This window comes from Podarcis raffonei, chromosome 14 (genome assembly GCF_027172205.1).
Source record: "Podarcis raffonei isolate rPodRaf1 chromosome 14, rPodRaf1.pri, whole genome shotgun sequence".
NCBI lineage: Eukaryota > Metazoa > Chordata > Lepidosauria > Squamata > Lacertidae > Podarcis > Podarcis raffonei.
Window position 1 is genome coordinate 11,415,492 of NC_070615.1, and position 21,686 is coordinate 11,437,177.

The following is a 21,686-nucleotide window of genomic DNA, read 5'->3' on the forward strand; positions in this document are numbered from 1 at the left end:
AAATATAGTCCAGCCCACCACATGGTCTGAGGGATGTTGGACCAGCCCACAGCTGAAAAAGGTTGCTGACCCCTGGTCTGGAGGCTTGTAGCTGGTTGTTGGTTGGAACAAACTACTACCAGCATCATTTGTGGGATTTGCACTGGCTGCCAATTTGTTACTGGGAGAGAGCTTCTTTTGCAAGTTCCCAAGATATCAGAAGTCCACTCCACACTCAGAGCAGGACTTCCGACACAGATACACCTGTTCTGTGGAATAGCATTCCTGCCAAGACATTTAAATTCCAACAAGCATTCCCAGCTGGGTGATGTGTTCTCTGCCATGTGTGTCTATATTATATTGTATTTTCTGCTGTTGTTCTGTTTTCTTTGCTGTTATTTGTGTTGTTTTTAACATTTCTCTTGTACATTGCCTTGAGAAACTTGTGTGGAATGCAATTTATAAAAGGAATCATGATAATCACCCGACTACTCTAACAGTTAGGAATGGCTTGTATATGTGAATGAAATACTGCAGGTCAAGCAACAGATAGAACTCTCACATAGCCTCCAACATGGTACTTCTCAATGGACTTGGTTCACACATTTCACCACCAGTCATATAATTCACAGTAACTTGGGCTGAGCCAAAATGGCACATGCGCATTCTGAAAACTTTGCTCCTGCAAAACACACAACTTCCCCTTTCATCGATAGTTTAGGAGGCCTGCGAAAGACTGGGGGAGATGTTTGTGTACTTCAAGCGAGAGCACAAAACATGGCCATCACTCTGATTTGGCTTCATGATGGCCAAATTGATTGGCCGCATGATGCTGGCTGTGTGATCCCTGATTGGTTGGATCTTACTGTAGCCAAAGAGGTGACATACACTGTTATAGCAGCTGAACGGCTATGAAAGGCAGGGAACCGGAATGGTACAAAAAGATGAGGTTTAGTCTGAATCCCATCCATGTCTGCTCAGAATCAACTCTTGTTGATTTCAAGGAAACTTACTCCCACAAGACTGCAGTCTAAACCCTTGCAATTTTTTTTACCATTTGGAGGAAGCCATCTAACAGCACGTCATGCTACTGTTTCTCCCTGATACATCATGCGTCAAGGTATCTGTTCAGATGTTTGGAATCTGCTGGGTACTTGCAAAGTGGCTTTCCACTCACTGGCGGAGGAACAGGGGGTGGGCGGGGGGAACGCACTGCCCCCAGCACCATCAGGGAGGGGGGCACCACTGCGGCCACCCCCCGGACACATGCCATGTGCCCCCCACCACACCGGGCGCAACACCTCTGTGGCCAGCGCACCACGTCTCCAGGATGCACGTCACAACCCCGGGACGCATGCCATGCCCCCGGGATGCATGCCACACCCCTGCAGGAGATGTGCCACGCCCCCAGGAGCATGCCACACACCTGGGACGTGCGCCAGTCATGCCCTGCCTGTTCTCCGCCCCCCGTGCTGGAGCATGCAGCTTCTCCACTGCTTCTACCCACCCAAACATTCTGAGTTGCCAAAAGGGTTGCAATCCAATAAACCCACTGAAGCGTGTGGAAATGTTGCTGTATATTCAGCGACAGCAGCAATTTTATTCCACCCCCTCCCCACCATACAGCACTGCCTCTCCACCAGGCTGCCTCACAGAATGCTTTTTAGTGTGTACTTCCAGCCTTGGCCAACACTTTGTTTCCAAATCCATCTAGATCACATTAAGGGCAAACTGTTGTGTTTGTAAAACACAAGCGATCAGAAGCAGTTCCGATGACCACTGGCTTCAAGGGCTACTACTGAATGGGAACTAAAACTTATCACAGGGAAATGTCATAATACTTCAAGGTCCTATTCACAAAGAACTGGAGACAGTAGCTCACTTTATACAGTGGTATCTCAGGTTAAGAACTTAATTCATTCTGGAGGTCCGTTCTTAACCCGAAACTGTTCTTAACCTGAAGCACCACTTTAGCTAATGGGGCCTCCCGCTGTGCCGCTGCCATGCAATTTCTGTTCTCATCCTGAAGCAAAGCTCTTAACCTAAGGTAATATTTCTGGGTTAGCGGAGTCTGCAACCTGAAGCATCTGTAACCTGAAGCGTCTGTAACCCGAGGTACCACTGTACATGTAGTGAGCAATAGCAGGAAAAGAAGATCTGAAATATAGGTTTCCTATTGGAAACCTTGCAGTCAAGAAATGCTCTGTTGTTGTAGAGCATCAGAAAAATGAATGTCCGTTCCAGTTTCTTTCCGTTTCTCATTTTTTCTGGTCATAAATTCAGTTTTTTAAAATCCTCATGAAAACTTGTCAGTATTTTGGTATCAGCTTCTCCTCATATACACATTTTAGTATACAGTTTTGACTCAAACACACATTTTTGCATACAATAGGCTGCATTTTTGGTACACATTTTCTGGATGAAGAACTGCATCACAAAATATGAAGTAGTGCGGATTTTGAAGGATTGATATGTTTCTGTTCATGTACAGGTTCGAACAGTGCAAATTAGGTAGTTTCTCATTGAAATGCAAACAAAATAAAATACCTCCCATCCCTAAGTAAAAGGCCACTGAAATGAACAGCAGCTTACGGCGAATATCTGTTCAGGTTCAGTCTCATTCTGGTTGAAATCGTTTCACGCTATGACCAAGAACAGAGAAACCCGGCACCTCAGCACTACTTACAATAAATTGCCATGAAAAGGTCACTGATTTTACAGGAACCAGCCCTGATGATGAGCAAATGATAGTATAATCAGCAGTATTCATGGCACAAAGGGAGCAACCAGGGCCAGATTTAGGTTTGATGAGGCCCTAAGCTACTGAAGGTTAACGGGGCCCTTTATATGTCCAGCTGTCCTTTGTCAACAACAAATTGTCGCTGTTTTTTGTGTTGAATATATGCTGTATGGTAATTTATGGAACTAATAGGTATCTAAAGCCATTTGCACATGCAGAATGTAGGTACCCTATATATAGAAATGAGCAAACCAGTGATATTTTAGGGAGCAGGTTAGCAGGCAGGGCCCTTTACTTACATCATAGGAACCTATACAACACAAAACACTGTTTTTTTTTATCTTATATTTTGGAAATGTACATCCAGGTTTTTTTTCCTTTAAATTTCTTTGGGGGCCCCAAGAGAGCTTGTTTAACTTATACGTAAATAATAATAAATGGGACGCGGGTGGCGCTGTGGGTAAAAGCCTCAGCGCCTAGGGCTTGTCGATCGAAAGGTCGGCGGTTCGAATCCCCGCGGCGGGGTGCGCTCCCGTTGTTCGGTTCCAGCGCCTGCCAACCTAGCAGTTCGAAAGCACCCCCGGGTGCAAGTAGATAAATAGGGACCGCTTACTAGCGGGAAGGTAAACGGCGTTTCCGTGTGCGGCTCTGGCTCGCCAGAGCAGCGATGTCACGCTGGCCACGTGACCTGGAAGTTTCTCCGGACAGCGCTGGCCCCCGGCCTCTTGAGTGAGATGGGCGCACAACCCCAGAGTCTGTCAAGACTGGCCCGTACGGGCAGGGGTACCTTTACCTTTACCTTTTAATAATAATAACAATTTATTATTTATACCCCACCCATCTGGCTGCGTTTCCCCAGCCACTCTGGGCGGTTCCAAATCAAGTGTTAAAAACAATAACATTAAACATTAAGCATTAAATATTAAGAACTTCCCTAAACAGGGCTGCCTTCAGATGTCTTTTAAAAATAGGATAGTTGCTTATTTCCTTGACATCTGATGGGAGGACGTTCCACAGGGCGGGCGCCACTACCGAGAAGGCCCTCCGTCTGGTTCCCTGTAACCTCACTTCTCGCAATGAGGGAACCGCCAAATCTGGCACTGGGAGCAACGTTGTTACAAGGAGTCAGGAATGTGTTCTTACCTAGGTACGAAACACCTTCTTCTGGTGTGATTGTTCCATATTTCACCATCATCTTCACAAAGTCTATCAAGGTCTTCATGATCGTTATGAGCGTTTCTTTTTCTTTGGCTTCTTTCTCTGTGTTGATGAGCAAAGCACAGGTGTAAACATGTGCACAGGTTGTGGAAAGTTAGGGACATGATGCCCCCCCTTTAACTTCAAGTTTCAACATGGGATCCTCTTAATTTTTTCGTCATGCATGTCCACCTCCCCACTTTTCTCTTGGGGGCAATCTGGTTTAAGGGAGGAGATCTACCTCTGCCTTTAGTCTGTCGGTTCCCTTTGCAGATGGCACTTTAATAAATGCACCTTCTGAAATAGGAATACCCTCTTCTACAAAGGAGGTCTGTCTCCCTTTACTGCTGGCCTCCCTTCGCTCTGTCTTCCTCTCCAAAAGACAACAGTACTAAATCTGTTGCTGCAGCCTGCTTCAGATCAGGATAAAACCCACTTCGGACCCCAACCCACCAGTAGAAGACCAATATTCCAAGATATCTAGGTCCCAGCTCAGAAGGTCTTTAAGGCTGTGGTGGTATACATGCTCACCCATGAATATGTTCAATTCAAAAGAATGGGGCTTACACCCGAGTGTACACAAGTCCCAGTCAGTTCAATGGAACTTGCTCTCAGGTAAATGTAATCTTTGTAGGCTAACCAGTCTCATATATAACCAAGATGCTCAAGTCTAATGAATGCATGAGGGGGTTAATGCTATATTAGTATTGTTTTATTATTTACTAAATTTGTATACCACCCTTCATCCGTAAATCTCAGTTCACAGCATAAAAATACAAGTTAAAAACACAAAATACATAGTTCCAGTTACAGAAAGGTAGCCGTGTTGGTCTGCCATACTCAAAACAAACAAACAAACAAATTTCTTTCCAGTAGCACCTTACTTAGTTGGTCTTTAAGGTGCTACTGGAAAGAAATTTGTTTGTTTGTTTGTACAAAATACATAATAATTGTATTTGTGAACTCTGCTGCTGCTCCACACTCCAACCACATGGCTTCTTTCCACTATCCATCCTTGTGTTCTGATACAAATAATTTAGGAACTTTCACCACTTTGGAACTAACCCGTGTTTCATGACTGTTGTATGCAAAAGCACAGGAATCTGACCTTTGAAGGGTTTGTAAGTAAACCATTTTCAGCTTACCAAACTGCCTTTTTCTATGCTAGGGGAAGTGGGAAACTTTGGAAGGAACTTGGGAGGCCATATTTTAAAGGTCTAACAACCTGTATTTCCATGCTTTACTCTGCTGCTTATTTTGTGATTTCAAATCTCTGCTGGGGTTCTCTCACCAAAGAGTACTTGCCCCAAACATGGGATATGGGCACCCAGGGAATTGTCTTTTTATGCCTATTTTTCTTTCTCTTCCAGCAATTTCTAAGGTGCAATCTGCAGCACTGTAAGACTGCAACCTCCCACCCATTTACAATGGAGTAAGCCATAGGGTTGCACTTTATAGATCAGAAGGACTAAAATCACAAAGGAGGTATGGGAGCCAAACGGTAGCTTGTCATAAAACCTGTAACATAGCATGCACATTTCCCTCTTTTACCTTTCTTCGTTCCTTCCCACATTTATTTATTCATTGCATCTAACTCCCACCAGTTTCTCTGAGGAGCTCAAGGCGGTGTACATCATTCTCCCCCTCCTTCTTTAACCCCCAAAACAACTCTGCCAGGTCAGTTAAGGCTGAGAGACAGTGACAGGCCCAAGGAGACCCTCGTGAACGAGTGGGATTTGAACCCTCCTCTTCCAGGTCCTATTCCAGCCTTCTAAGCACTATACCACACAGCCTGTCTCTGACTTTCCATATCTCTGCTGCTCTCTGTGCAACAGACTGATCATCCATCCCTAATATACATACACAAAAGGGATGGATGAATCTTTTGTTGGTCCATGTCAGTTTTTTACTTAGTTCATAAGTCTGTTCCATCCATTTCTGTAGCTTACTGTAATCCTTTTAATTTATTTTTTAAAAGTGCATTTTTTTGTACATGTTTCCCCATAAAATAACATGCCATATGCATTTCAGCGTTTAAAATTATGACTTTTAATACGTATTTCTGCACTCTCTCTATTTCTCTCTCTCTCTGTGTGTTTGTTTTAGCCAATAACTGTTTTGCAAAATTTAGAGAAGTGCAAAAACTGAAGGGTAGCTGCTTTCCGGCCCAGTGATTATTCCAGGAAGTGCAAATCAGGCCGGCTTGATAAAAAATGCAGACTGAACAAAGTCCTATGACATATACATTTGCATTAGCAGCATGGAATTTGCCTAGCCTGGCAGGGACATCTATGCAGGAAGCCACCTGCGTGCAAGATGACTGAAGGGCACATTAATACAGAGCTGAGTAGCCTGTCCTCAAGTGGCGAGAGGTGGGGAAAACCACTCAGCCTTGGCAGGGGACCTTGCTAGAAGAGCTCCAGAGCTGCCACAGCCACTTGTTTTAAAGAGAGAGAGAAAAGGCACCGCTTCCCATTTCTGCACACGGTTGCAATTCCAGGAGCCTCTTCTGCATCCCGGCTTGATGCGAGCTGACGGGACAAAAGCAAGAGAGCTCTGCGGATGGGATGGAGGAGCAGTGACGTACGAGTGACAATAACCTCCCTGCTGAATTATGCAGAGGTTCATCAAGGCCAGGGAAAGTGTTGCTCTCCTAGGTTGGCCACTGGAGGCACATTGGCCCAGGGATAAGGAAGAGGTGACTGATTCTGTTGCATAATCTTAACAATGATTTGCTGGAACTTCAATGGCTGCGGAGATTGTTAGGGAAGGGCTGCAAGTGCAGGAGGGCAAACATCAATGTCCGCTCAATGGGCTCATATGGACTGCTTGCCAGGTTTGGAACATCTGGGGTAGCCTAGAAGTGATATTCAATGGTGCTAGAACACTAATATTCAAAACTTTGCAGAGCTATTTCCCCTAATTAAAAAGCATTTTGGGGTGTTATCTTCATGAATACATGCATTTTAATGCAGATTTTATCCTGGCATATGCAATTTGGTAACATCTTAGTTGGCTGGAGAACTGCATTGCAAAATTCAGAGAAGTGTGAATTTCAAAGGGTGGGTGTGCTTTCATCCATGTATTCTTTTGGGTAGGTTCAGCTTTAAATGGAATTGAAATTGTCCCCTGTCTCTAGCCAGAGCAAGGCATTTTGCTGCCGGAAACACAGCCCTAATGAAGGGTAAGGGTGCCATCACTTAAAAGGTCTTGCTGCACCATTCAGACATCAAGTTCCTACCTTCACCACCTCCTCTCTGCCCCATGTGCTGCCTGAATCAGGGGACTTGCTTCACCCCATTACACGGTTTTGCAAGCCTTGGAAATGCTATGGCCTTGATGGGTCTCTACCATCCTTTTTTTATTAAAAAACCACACACATTCACATCAGCGTATAGGCAGTCGGTGTTCCAGAAAACCAAACATCAGAAAATATTTCAACCTGTATGAGACTCACCTGTGTTGAGACTCTTCAGAAGTTCATAAAAGTTAGGGAAATATTGGAGATCTTCAAAATTATCCTCGGGAGGCAGTTCGTTTCTTCTTTCCAAGATGTTGGAGGAAGTCCAGGTATTATCCAGTGTGTCATCTTGATCAGTATTTTTCGTAGCCTACATGTAAGACATTAACAACAGAAGTCTGTAAATATGGATGCCCAGTGGTGGCTGGTGCCCATTGGGACTGATAGGGTGGAAGGCAGGGAGGCCAACAGTAGGGGGAGCCAGAGCAAAGAAGAGGCAAAGCCAACTCATTCTAATTTTGTCCCTATCCTTCCTTCCTCCTTCCTGCTGAGTTTTACAAGGGCACCGCTAAGGAGGAGGAAGCTGACAGCCAGGACCACACTCTGGACTGGTTGCAAGTAAGAAGGAAAGCTCATCTGGCTCTCAGCTTCTTTCTCCTTAAAGGTAAAGGGACCCCTGACCATTAGGTCCAGTTGCAGGTGACCCTGGGGTTGCGGCGCTCATCTCGCTTTATTGGCTGAGGGGGCCAGTGTACAGCTTCTGGGTCATGTGGCCAGCATGCCTAAGCCGCTTCTGGTGAAACAGCAGCGCACGGGAACGCTGTTTACCTTCCCACCAGAGTGGTACCTATTTATCTACTTGCACTTTGTGGTTTCAAACCGCTAGGTTGGCAGGAGCAGGGACCGAGCAATGGGAGCTCACCCCGTCGCAGGGATTTGAACTGCCGACATTCTGATCAGCAAGTACTAGGCTCTGTGGTTTAGACCACAGTGCCACCTGCATCCCTCCTTCTTCTTAGCAGGTTCCTAATATTCCTCTTAATTCCAAAAGCTGGGGACAAACTCCAGGGACGCACCCTCACTTTCATGCACAGCTTGTGAGTGCTCAGAGGCACCTGACTGGCCACTGTATTAAGCAGAAGGCTGAACTAGAGGGACAAAACTGGCAGGTTTTTAGATTCCTACAAATACTTGATATATTGACAATGATAATAACACCTCTTTAATTTGCTCCGTCTAGAAGTCACGTTCCCCTAAAGCAAAGATCAGTGAGGGGGCCTTTCCAGGAAGTGGGATGAAACTGATAGGAATTACCATATTTTCCTCCTGCTTTTCATTGGGATTACTCTCTGCTCTGTTTGGAATGTCACCAAGATCTTCAGATGCCTTTTCGCGATCGTTTGCTTCATTAGCAATGAGCTGCTGCAAGACTTCAGCCACCTCGTCCTCCAGTGTGTAGGCCTGGCTTTCTGTGATCTGGGAAAGACAAGGAGAGTGGAGCTGAATTATCCATCTCCCTTCAGGTCTGCAAGGTGTTTCACGCAGGGACATCTGGAGAATGAATTAGGGAGACTGGAACATCCATTTCAAATTGAATTTGCAGGTTTCCCTTGGAAATCAATAGTGTCTAGTTTGATGCAGCTGATGGTTTAATTGTGCAGTTTGAAGCACTACCGTTGGCTTAAGACGATGCTGAACATCTGCCACAAGAATTCCTAAGGACAGTCAGAGCTTCAGGAGGTGAAAAAAACAGGCCTGCCACCTCTCTGAATAAAGTCCTTTGGCATCATATTTCAGCAATGATAAGCAAAGCAAATCAATTTAGACTTCAGCTCAGCTGGTTTAAATAGCCTGGTTTTATTGAAGTCAATAGTGCTATGCCTTATATCCAGTAATATTTGCCCTGCAGATTATTCTTTTTTATATATATTGCAAGTCACTCTGTAATGTGCAGCCTTGGTTGAGGGTTGGACCTTTACAGGGACTGTTTCTCACATTCGTGTGTTCCCAGACCCTCTCCTTCTGGGCTTATTTGCCCATTATAAAACCTTTCAAGAACTTGGCATCTTGCATTGCATGGCTAAGCTTCAAATAGCCAGTTTAACTGCAGGGTGAGATTGATGCAAATTGAAACCAGTGCTCAGAGCCCAAGCTCTGCTTCAAAAGAACATCCATTTGTTTCAGGATCAAACTATTCATTCAGTGCTTTTTTAAAAATAGCAGCTAAGACTAAAATAAGAAAGGGGGGAAACCAGGCATAATAGCATAAATGAACTGGTGCCCAGAAAACTTACGAGTCCCAGATTTAGAAGCTTGGAAACGATCTTGTCAAAGACTCCTCTGTCATTTTCCTCGTATATCCTCATGGCAATCTTCTGAACGATGTCTTCAGCTGTTAATGGCGTACCATCAAGTTGGTGGAGTCCATCTGGATCATCTGAAAGTATCACAGGTTGACCAAGTGATGCTCTACTCTACTACGTTTGATGAGTTTATCTTTTGCATGGGTAAAAACATTAGGTGAAACTGGACTATGTTATTCTAGATACTTTCCGGTATGAGAAAATGACTGATGGTGAGAGAAATACCACAGTGTTGATGGCCTGTTCTGATCCCCCACCATTTGTCAACTTTGCAAATACAGGGGACTGCTAGATGCTCAGGTCTGGCACAGTCAAATTAATGGTGCTGGTGCAGAAAATCTCATGCTACCATCTATCAACATGGCTTTGTGCTTTCTGGTTGATGAAGTCCATCCATCAACTGAAAAAAGTCTTAAGAAATAAGGGCTTTTTAGCTGTCAAAACAAACACCCACACAAGTCTAAGGGGACATGGCAGAAAAGTATATAAGCATGAATAATATCAAGAGATTCATTGTCTTTCAAATAATTAGAACTGTAGGGTTACTCAATTACCGTATTTTTCGCACCATAGGACGCACTTTTTCCCTCCTAAAAAGCAAGGGAAAATGTGTGTGCGTCCTATGGAGCGAATGCAGGCTTTCGCTGAAGCCTGGAAAGTGAGAGGGGTCGGTGCGCACCGACCCCTCTCGCTCTCCAGGCTTCAGGAAGCTATCCGCTAGCCGTGGGAGACCCAGCTCTCCCACGGCTAGCGGAGCGCTGCATTAATCCCGAAGCTTGGGGCGTGCGGAGCTCAGCGCGCCCCAAGCTTCTGGGTGCCGGCAAGGTCTCCGCTAGCCGTCTAGACCTTGCCGGCACCCAGAAGCTTGGGGCGCGCTGAGCTCCGCAGCCCCAAGCTTCGGGATTAGCGCTCCGCTAGCCGTGTCTAGGCTGCGGATAGCAGCCTGCTTCCCGGAGCGTCGGGCGCCCTGAAAGCAGAGCGCCCGGCGCTTCGGGAACACATCCGCAGCCTAGGCAACCCTGCGGGAGGTCCCGCAGGGATGTCTAGGCTGCGGATAGCAGCCTGCTTCCCGGAGCGTCGGGCGCCCTGAAAGCAGAGCGCCCGGCGCTTCGGGAACACATCCGCAGCCTAGGCAACCCTGCGGGAGGTGCCGCAGGGATGTCTAGGCTGCGGATAGCAGCCTGCTTCCCGGAGCGTCGGGCGCCCTGAAAGCAGAGCGCCCGGCGCTTCGGGAACACATCCACAGGGTGGGGAGCCCTGCAGGAGTTCCCTACAAGGCTCCCCAAGCTGCGGATAGCAGCCTGCCGCCCGGCGGGTGGGGCGCCCTGAATCAGAGCGCCCCTCGCGCCGGGCAGACATCTGCAGGGTGGGGAGCCCTGCAGGAGTTCCCCGCAAGGCTCCCCAAGCTGCGGATAGCAGCCTGCCCCCCGGCGGGTGGGGCGCCCTGAATCAGAGCGCCCCTTGCGCCGGGCAGACATCCGCAGGGTGGGGAGCCCTGCAGGAGTTCCCCGCAAGGCTCCCCAAGCTGCGGATAGCAGCCTGCCGCCCGGCGGGTGGGCGCCCTGAATCAGAGCGCCCCTCGCGCCGGGCAGACATCTGCAGGGTGGGGAGCCCTGCAGGAGTTCCCCGCAAGGCTCCCCAAACTGCGGATAGCAGCCTGCCCCCCGGCGGGTGGGGCGCCCTGAATCAGAGCGCCCCTCGCGCCGGGCAGACATCCGCAGGGTGGGGAGCCCTGCAGGAGTTCCCTGCAAGGCTCCCCAAGCTGCGGGTAGCAGCCTGCTGCCCGGCGGGTGGGGCGCCCTGAATCAGAGCGCCCCTCACGCCGGGCAGACATCCGCAGGGTGGGGAGCCCTGCAGGAGTTCCCCGCAAGGCTCCCCAAGCTGCGGATAGCAGCCTGCCGCCCGGCGGGTGGGGCGCCCTGAATCAGAGCGCCCCTCGCGCAGGGCAGACATCCGCAGGGTGGGGAGCCCTGCAGGAGTTCCCCGCAAGGCTCCCCAAGCTGCGCATAGCAGCCTGCCGCCCGGCGGGCGGGGCGCCCTGAAGCAGAGCGCCCCGCACGCCAGGCAGACATCAGCCAGCCCCACAAGCTCGGGGGACAGCAGGGAGGTGCACCGCCACTATCCCGCTGTTCCCCGACCTGGTTCGGTTTCCCTGACCTGCTTTTGGGGGGGGGAAATAAAGGGAAAATTTTTTTCCTTTATTTCCCCCCCAAAAAACTAGGTGCGCCCTATGGTCCGGTGCGTCCAATCGTGCGAAAAATACTCTATGGATGTGAAGGGAGCAGTATACATAAACTGGAACTCCATAGACAACCGTCATAGATAAATGAGGTAACTGTGCCCAAGAGGAGCCTGTGATAAAATGTTGCCATGAAGAGCACTTCTCTTCAGGATGTTCCACTCCTTCCTCCCTGCCAGCATTCTAAGACTATTGAGTATGCTCCATTGAGCTGTTTTTAGCATCCTTCCTCTTGGGTGTTTTTTCTACGGGGTTTTTTGGGTGCATCAACAAAGCTTAGTGGGATGCAGGTGGCGCTTTGGGTTAAACCACAGAGCCTAGGGCTTGCCGATCAGAAGGTCGGCGGTTCAAATCCCCACAACGGGGTGAGCTCCCGTTGCTCGGTCCCTGCTCCTGCCAACCTAGCAGTTTGAAAGCACAACAGTGCAAGTAGATAAATAGGTACCGCTCCGGCGGGAAGGTAAACGGTGTTTCCGTGCACTGCTCTGGTATGCCAGAAGTGGCTCAGTCATGCTGGCCACATGACCAGTACGCCAGCTCCCTTGGCCAGTAAAGCGAGAAGAGCGCCGCAATCCCGGAGTCAACCATGACTGGACCTAATGGTCAGGGGTCCCTTTACCTTTACAAAACTTAGAGTTCTCCTGAACCTGCTGGTACTTTCTACTCTTATGCATGGGTGTTATTTGAATAGCATCCAGAGAACTGAGATTGCTTTTATCATATATGATATTTTGTGTTGTCAACATTGTCTTAATATATTGGCAAAACATAATGGCAAATTCACAGTATGCAATAAGACAAGAAGAGTGTTTATGGAATAATGATGCACTGGAAGAGGTCCATTTTGTGCCATCTATAGTTCCACTAGCATATGAAGATTACTTTGCATTTGGAAGCCATCCATGAAGACAGGCTGGGATTTGGCAATGACTGGGATGTTATTCCTGCATCAAACTGTGCTTGCAGACATGCCTGGCTCCTGGGGTGTGAATTTCCAACAGCCAAGACCAAGGCTTCTTAAAGTTTGATTGGACTGAACCTCCCCAATTTTACTTCAAGTGATGATCTGATGTGCCCCCCCCCGACACCAGTCCCAAAGGATAGAAGGCTAAACCATAAATGGATGAACCGCTTTGGTCACATCAATATGATTCTAGGGTTTTCTCATAGGCTGTTTCTGTGTGATATACTTTGCTGTGGTTTGCATTGTTTATGTCCTCTCCCACGTGAAAACATATTATATGTGGCATCCTGCAAATGACTCTCTGTCTACGCAGAAGGAGGTGTCACTGGGCATTTTGATGGTCTGAGTTCCCCAATTTATTTATTTGCTTTATGAAAATATGTTTTTCCTGCCATATCATAAAATATCAGGGTGGTGCACAATGTTAAATGCACAATGTTAAAACATAAAACTTTCTTTCTTTCTTTTCTTTCTTTCTTTCTTTCTTTCTTTCTTTCTTTCTACACACACACACACACACACACACACACACACAATCATTCAGATGACTGGCTAATCAAAAATAAAAATTAATCAGCTGCAAAGTCCTGTCAGCATAAAAAAGTCTTCAAGCGGCACCTGAAAGTGGAAAGTGAGGATGCCCGCTGCATCTCTGCAGTGAACAGTGTTCCACTGAAGAGTGGTAACGCTAAGGGGTCAATACATAATATGGCAAGATTTGCTGGCTCAGGATGCAGGGAATCTCTAGCTCTGCCAGGCTCTGCCAGCATTAAGTCCCCAACTCCAGTTTATTGAAAGATACACAGGCAAAGCTGGTCAAGGCCTGTTTAAGTCCCCCAAAGGAAGCAGGCTTCGAGAGGGGAGACTTAGGCTGGATCCTAAGCCTCTTCAGCTTGTTCATGTGATCCAGCAACCCAGCCTAGTGTGAGACACACTTTTAAAGGCTTTCCATAGTTCCAGTTACAGATAGGTAGCCGTGTTGGTCTGCCATAGTCAAAACAAAAATATTTTTTCCTTCCAGTAGCACCTTAAAGACCAACTAAGTTAGTTCTTGGTATGAGCTTTCGTGTGCATGCATCTGAATGCATCTGAAGAAGTGTGCATGCACACGAAAGCTCATACCAAGAACTAACTTAGTTGGTCTTTAAGGTGCTACTGGAAGGAAAAAATTTTTTTGTTTTAAAGGCTTATTTCCTTTCTGCCAGGCTTAGGCAGAGCAGAAGCCCTGCTGCTGAGTTTGGATCTGGCGTAACTTCACACAGGCTTCATTTACACTGGCTTGCTTTGCATCACCTTCTTGAGTGCTGGATTGCTCCCTAAATGCTCAACTTTCAGTCAGAGGATTGTGTGCAAATAGCATTGAAAATGGTATTGCATATGATTGCCCCAACAGCATCATGAGCACAAAGAAGCATGAATGAAATGGATGTCCGGAGAGGCCCTATATGCAATATACACTCAAAACACAAGCTTGGTGTATGAAGACTAATGAATTACCTTGATATTTATAGTCCGGGCTGCTTTTAGTGGAGTCATAATCATCCACCAGCCTCCGGCTCTTGGTGGAATCTGTATCCTCGAAGGCAAGCTGTTGGTCATACAGGGAGCTCCTGATTGATTCCCTTTCCTTCTCCTTCCTCTCTTTTTCTGCTGCCAATTTGAGCAGGTTCAGGTCGTCAGCAAATGAGTAATTTCTGAATTCCGGCTTGTTGTCTGGAAGACGTACAGCACAGGTGCCCAATAAACCATCTCATACCTCTGAACAATCAGCAGTAATGAATAAGGGGAAGAAGCACGAAATTTACCTGTAGAGGCTGGCTTTTTCATTTTATCCGTCTCTGCCTCAGCAATCTGTTTTGGGGAGAAAGATAGTTTATGGGTATAGGAACACACTGTCTCTGTTGCACTGGAATGAATCGTGTGTAGCTCTTTTCCTCCAGTCTATTTCTTTTAACCTATTGGAACGTGCAAAGTTGCCTGACGCTGAGTCCTTTTAGCTTAGCACTGCCTGTCACTCTCTCTCCAAGGTTTCAGGCTGAGGACATTCCCAGCCTTACTTGGAGATGCCAGGAATCAAACCTGAGACCTTCTGCATGCATAGCAGATGCTCTCCCATTGAGCCACAGCCCTTCCACTTCCCACCACAGCGTCTTTTGTCCTTTTCCCAGGAGGTGATGGAAGCATTTCCCTAAATAAAAGATTCTGGACTAGACCCTTTAATGCCAATTTGTGCTCTTTTCATGGAGAATTTCCTTTCTTTTGTGGGAAGCTGCTCTTTTTTAAAATTAACTTGGAGTGGGGGGGCATTCAAAGCTGCAACCCTCTGCACACCTTCCTGGGAGTAAATCTCATGGAATACAGTAGGACGCCCTTCTGAATAAACATGTCAAATGGCATATTTTTATTGACTGCTGCGAGACATCACCTTGCCAACAAAGGTCCGTATAGTAAAAGCCATGGTTTTCCCAGTAGTCATGTAAGGAAGTGAGAGCTGGACCATAAAGAAGGCTGATCACCGAAGAATGGATGCTTTTGGATTATGGTGCTGGAGGAGACTCTTGAGAGTCCCATGGACTGCAAGAAGATCAAACCTCTCCATTCTGAAGGAAATCAGCCCTGAGTGCTCACTGGAAGGACAGATCGTGAAGCTGAGGCTCCAATACTTTGGCCACCTCATGAGAAGAGAAGACTCCCTGGAAAAGACCCTGATGTTGGGGAAGATGGAGGGCACAAGGAGAAGGGGACGACAGAGGACGAGATGATTGGACAGTGTTCTCGAAGCTACCAGCATGAGTTTGAGGGAGACAGTGGAAGACAGGAGTGCCTGGCGTGCTCTGGTCCATGGGGTCACGAAGAGTCGGACACGACTAAACGACTAAACAACAACAATAGTCCGACCCACCCACCCACCCTGGTGAAGTTTTGATACCAAAGGGTTTTTATTTGTGTTTGGCATCTCTCAAATTTCTCCATTTTAAATTTTTTATTTAAAAAACATGTTTGGGGTTTTGTTTGTTTGTTGCTAATTTTAATGATGAAGATCGAGTGATAAAAAATGATTTTAAACAGTATGCAACAGCTGGTGGGAAAGCCCTTTGGAAGGCAGCCTTGAGAACTGCAGCTTTTGCCACACCCACTTTCGCTCTCTATGCCTACCGTGATATGCAGCCCTTGGAGGCTTGGCTGTGGGTCACTGCGGCCCTCAATCTGCCCCCCCCCCAAAGGGCTAGCCGCCACTGGCATACATCAAAGGTCACAAGGGTTATTACTGCATAACGTTTAAGTTACCAAAATTACAGTGGAAAGGGATAAGAAGACATGAAGAACTTAGGAAGGTACACAAAAACGAGAACTTAGGAGGGTACAATAACTAGTGATAAGTCACTTTTGAGGCTGGGATATAAGTATAAAACTATTACTAGAGGTGTGGTAATTTGAGTGGTTCCTGCGATCTGGAAAGTCGGTATGTTTAGATGGGAACAGGTGGAGATAACCTTGATAGGCATCATGACCAGGTTTGACATTTGGGTAAAACATATCTGGGAATGGGAAGGAGAGAAAGGGGGCCATTTCTGAAAATTCAAGGATCTCTTGCAAGAATATATATCTGTTCTTCTGTTCCGCTCCCCCGCCCCCAAATGTGGCTCTTTAATCTCTTCCATAAATCCTGCATACTTTCACTCTTAAAATGACCTTGCTGTTTGGTTCAAAGGGTGGTTAGTATACCACGGACCAGGTTTTGCCCTGTGGGAGGGGTTTGTAGGACTAGTCAGGAAGACAGCTTGTCCATTTTTAAAGCCTCTGGGTGTAATATACCGATAGGGCTGAAAATGAACTATGACTTTTATAAGATGCAGTCGTACCTCGGAAGTTGAATGGAATCTGTTCCGGAAGTCCATTCGACTTCCAAAACGTTTGGAAACCAAAGCACGGGTTCTGATTGGCTGCAGGAAGCTCCTGCAGCCAATCGGAAGCCGTGGAAGCCCCATCAGACATTCAGCTTCCAAAAATAGTTCGCAAACCGGAACACTCACTTCTGGGTTTGCGGCATTTGAGAGCCAAAATGTTCGAGAACTAAGCTGTTCAAAAACCAAGGTATGACTGTGCTTCGAATGCAAGCTGGAACAGAGAGAGTGAGAGACAGGGAGCCACTGTGGGGTATTGGCCAGAGTGGTTGGACTGAGGCCTGTGAGACTGGGGATCTAGACCCCTCACAGCTATGAAGATCACTGGGTGACCTTGGGTCGGTCAATCACTGTCTCTTAGCCTAACAGCAGGATTGTTTTGAGGATAAAATGGGGAGGGGGGAACCATGTATGCCACCTTGAGCTCCTTGGATGGAAGGTGGGATATAAATGAAATAAATTGTGTGTGTAATAAATAAAAGAAAGCCATCAGGCTTTAAGATCTATTGATTCCATCTGGGTAGGAAACTCTAGTCCTTGGAGACAGGCTACACTTGATCAGCCTGGTGGGAGATTAGGCACCTCGTACTCAGAAATACTTTTATTTATAACCTCGTTTTTGTCTCTTTAAAGAAGGAACATGACACTAAATTCACATGGCTGAAAGAGGCTATGAAGGCTAGAAGGTAGCAGTTCTTGCAAGAATCCCCCCACCTCCCTTATATACTGTTAAGACATTGCATATCCAGAGGTTACAAGCATCTGAAATCAATACAGAGTGAAGCTAAGATATAAATTATTGCATTCAGGGTGCTCTGGAGCTTTTCATGTTGCTTAGGACTAGATGACCATAGGGGTGCTTTACAACTCTGCAGTTCTATGAATCTATGTAAGCCATGTTGATCACAGTGGGACTTACCTTTGAGTAAATATGGCCTATACGAGACAAATTCTCAGGGTAAGTGAAAAAGAATGGCGCACTATTGGATTTCCCTGCTATATGTGTCTACTGAATAATTTGTAAGTTGTCATGACAGAAGACACTGGCTGGGCTAGAAGTGAGCTCTGGAAACATGTGCTTGTTTGACTAGTTAAATGATTTTCTTCTTGAACTCTAACTAGCCTGCAACATTCAAGAATCTTAGGACACCTTCAGAAGACTAGCACAGTTATTATGTCATGAGCTTTTAGCACATCAAGAGTCTACTTTATCAGATTCATTCCTCCAATGAATTAGCCTGCCATCCTCACCCCACTTAGCTGGGAGTAAGCTCCATTTGATTCAGTAAAACTTACTTCTGAGTAGACGTGGTTAGGATCGCACTGTTACATTTCTTAACTGCTGACAGCTCCCACCACAAATAAGGCTGCAATGACTTGCTTGGGTGTAAGAGCCATTGAACTCTGTGGGCTTACAACCAAGTATATTTGTACAAATTAGTTGGGATAATTAATCTTTATGGCAACATGAGACTTCACCCCCCCCCCGCTAATCTTACAACAGCTCACATAGCCTACCATTCTTCCATTCATCTCATCAAACTGTTGGGACTCTCCTGACAATTAAAAGCAGGGCTATCTGCAACAACTTCAAAGAGAATTTGTATTTTACATGTCTTTAAATTAGTTTTTATTTTTATTATTTTATTTTATTTTGCATTCTCTTGTTTTATCATTTGGGTGTTCACCATCCTGGGCTCCTTTGGGCGGAAGGGCAGGATAGACATTTAATAAATAAATAGACACTGGTTTTACCTACCTGTTCTTCTAGTGGTCTCTCTACACTTAATTCTCTGTTGTGTAAAGCTTTATCTAGAAAAGAGACACACATATACATATAATTGTGGTATGCAGTCTCTCTCTCTCTCTCTCTCTCTCTCTCTCTCACACACACACACACTAACAATAAACAAGTTATAGTATTAAACAATCTACCCTTAATACCATGCATGTATTTAAACATCAGTTCCTGGGATATAAATATTGAAGATGCTGAAGATAAATCTGTAATCCTATGCATACTTTTCAGGAGGTAAGCCCCATTGAACTTCTGAGGAAATATGCATAGGATTACATTGTACGTCACAGAAAGGAAGGAGGGTACAGTTTGCCTGGTTCCTGCCTTTGTTTAGGAAATTAGCCTTGAATATCTCCTTCATGCTGGACTGTTCCTACATTTTCTCAAGCAGAAAACCAACACACACACGCATAAAAAAGAAAAACCTCACATAAGCGCTGGACTAAAATAGCAGTAATCTAATCGGATTGGAATAATCAAGAGCTTAAAAGATTTTATGACATTCAGAGCAATCCCCACAAAGAGAGACGTGGAAAACTGCTGCACTACAGATCAGGCTGTCTCAGAATACACTCCAGAATGAAGAAAATCCAGCATAAAAAAGAGAATAAACACTCATTTCCTTCCAATTATCTGGGGTGGGGGTGGGTGGGTGGAAGAGAAATATGCCATTTTGCTTTTTACCTCGGCACACTTATCCACCTTGTTCAGCTATGACCCATGGCAGTGATTTCAAAACAGAATGGCTTGTAATATGTCAATAGTCACTAGAGGAAACGAGATCAACTTGGTTAAATAAAATAAAATAAAGTGTCCCAGTTCTCACAGCTATGCGGGAATGAATGATCAGAAGAGATGACCCACCTACCCAACACTCGGAAGTTTCAAAATAGGGGCTGTGTCTTTCAAAATAGGTGCTATACCTTTTACCTTTTAAAGTACCTACCTCCTCTAGTGCCCTCGGGCTTGGGGAATCCATGTACCTGGCCTACAATCAGTGCCAGCACCGGTATCAATAAGGACAGCTTGAGAAGCATCCTCCCGTGTGTTAGGTCTTCTTTGCTGCTCTGACCGTGGCTTTGGAGAAAGGTTTGCGGCAAAACCAGAGAGGAGAGGATCCCCTGGCTGCTTCAGCAAGATAAAAAAAATGCTTCCCTCCCTTCTTTCCAGCAGGCTTTGTGTGTCAATGCCTCCCTTGGCGGACCTAGACTGAACCCAACTGGCAGCGGTACCTCGCCCGCCGCAATGGGAGCTGTCCAGCACTCTTGGTGCTGAAATCACAGGAGCCGCAGCTGCAGCTCACCGCTCATGGGTAAGGCTCGAGCCCTTATTGCTCAGCCTCCTCCTCCTCTTCTTCCCTTGCCCTGATCGATAGGCGAGCGAGGTCCTTTCCCCGCTGAAAGCTCCGGACAGGGGTGGGAGGAGTAAGAAGGGGAGGAGATCGGGGAGGAGAATGGGAGGGAGGGGGGCTGCGGATGTGGGAGCATGCGTGCACCACCTGGACCTACACGCAGCTCTCTAGCCCAGCCCAGCCTGTTGGATAAAGCTGCTCTATCCGAGCCAGCAGCAAGCCTTGAAAATCCACAGGCAGGGGATTCCTGCCTCCGGAATTGCATGCATACAAAATCTCCACCCACAGAACGCCCCTGTGCCCATTCTAAGCAGAGGAAAAGGTCAAGAGCGTTGACGGTGATCTATATCTCTATTCTGCAAGCAGCATCTGTTTAAGTGATGTGCAAGGCATATGATTCACATTTATGACGTGCAGCAGCTTGGCTTCTCAGTCACCAAGGCTGGAGAGTGAGAACAGCATTGTTTCATCTGTTAGGCGATTTATTTATTTTTTAAGGGGGAAGGCTGTTCAGGCAGAATCTGGGAACCTCAGCCAATCTGGTGAGCTTTCTGGAGAAAGACTCCATCTGCAGACAGTATAGAAAAGCAAGTTGTTGCAAAGAATGGGTTTTCCCTTGGCAAAATTCAGGCCCGTTGCAGCAGCATGCGAGCATAATAGCTAAATCACCACCCCCACATTCCGCTCACACCCTTCTGCACAGAGCAGTTTCATCTTTCCTGAGCTGCAGGGCAAGATAAATCAGTTTAGCCACAGTTCAGCTTTTATCTTCTATCTTGTGAAGAGCAGAAATGTGCGTGCATACACAGACATACACACATGTTTGAGAGGTGAAAAAAGATCTTTTTAGGCTTCTTTATGAGTTTTCAAAGATCAGGATCAGAGGTGTATATTAAACAGTATCGAGAGAGCCTTGCAGCACCTTCAAGGCCAACAAATTTATTGTGGCACAAGCATTTGTGGACTGCAGTTCACTTCATCGGATCCATGAAGTGTTACAGGTAGTTATGCACATTTTTTGGGTCCTGTGTGTGGAATGACAAACAGTGGGAATACAGGGAAAAGAAACACGTAGAAATGCAGACGGTAATAATTGGTTGCTACTTTGCTTCTGGGCCCAATTCAAGGTGCCCACATTAGTGCTTAATGCCCTAATCTACCCAGGTCCCAAATACCTGAAAGGCGGCCTCCCTCCCTACAGACCTCCTTGGGTGTTAATAGTGGCAGAGGGCTTCTTATTGGTTGTTCCCCTGCCCTCAGAAGCTTGGGGTGAAGGAGGCCCAGAAGAGGGCCTTCTCCGTGGCAGCTCCAAGTTGTGAAACTCTCTCCCCACAGAGCTGCATTTGGCATTTTCATTATACAGCTTTTAATAAATACCAAACACACCTCTTTTAAAGAACCACCTTATTCTGTGGTTGTAAGTTGTTTTAAACTGCTTTTAACATTGTGTTTTAATTGTTGTAACCTGCCCTGAGACCTAAATAATAATAATAATGATAGCATGAGTTTGACCAAACTGCGGGAGGCAGTGGAAGACAGGAGTGCCTGGCGTGCTCTGGTCCATGGGGTCACGAAGAGTTGGACACGACTAAACGACTAAACAGCAACAACAACAACAACAATAATGATATATTTTATGTGGTGAATATTGTAACATAACTCATGGGGCCGTCTTGGTAGTTCCAGGAGCTCAGAGTCCAAAATCTTATTAATCAGCCTGAAACCTTAGCTATCTACAAACATATTTTTTTGTGTGTGTGTGTACACGTGTGTGTGCACGAATGCTTTCACTCTTAGTTATGAAGAAAAAGTTATGGCACTTTGCACATAGAAGCTGTCTTTGAACATATGCCTGGGTTTGCTCAGAAGGATACTTTGTACATGCTCAATAGTGAACTTGTTACAGCTT

At 46.3% G+C, this 21,686-nt stretch overlaps 2 protein-coding genes across 2 annotated transcripts in view; both read right to left on the reverse strand.

The window, feature by feature from the left end:
• The window catches only part of SCG3 (secretogranin III), a 52,145-nt gene extending 32,168 nt beyond the window's left edge, over nt 1-19,977 (reverse strand). The window contains exons 1-8 of the mRNA XM_053365746.1: nt 19,373-19,977; nt 18,388-18,440; nt 14,529-14,574; nt 14,221-14,436; nt 9,452-9,594; nt 8,472-8,633; nt 7,374-7,527; nt 3,863-3,979 (exon numbers count right to left, since the gene is read on the reverse strand). Coding sequence (XP_053221721.1) covers nt 3,863-3,979; nt 7,374-7,527; nt 8,472-8,633; nt 9,452-9,594; nt 14,221-14,436; nt 14,529-14,574; nt 18,388-18,440; nt 19,373-19,463 — 982 coding nt within the window. The 5' untranslated portion in view covers nt 19,464-19,977. The remainder of the gene's footprint in view (nt 1-3,862; nt 3,980-7,373; nt 7,528-8,471; nt 8,634-9,451; nt 9,595-14,220; nt 14,437-14,528; nt 14,575-18,387; nt 18,441-19,372) is intronic.
• DMXL2 (Dmx like 2) overlaps nt 1-21,686 on the reverse strand; it is a 530,204-nt gene that overhangs the window by 133,153 nt on the left and 375,365 nt on the right. The gene's annotated exons all lie outside the window — the stretch shown is intronic.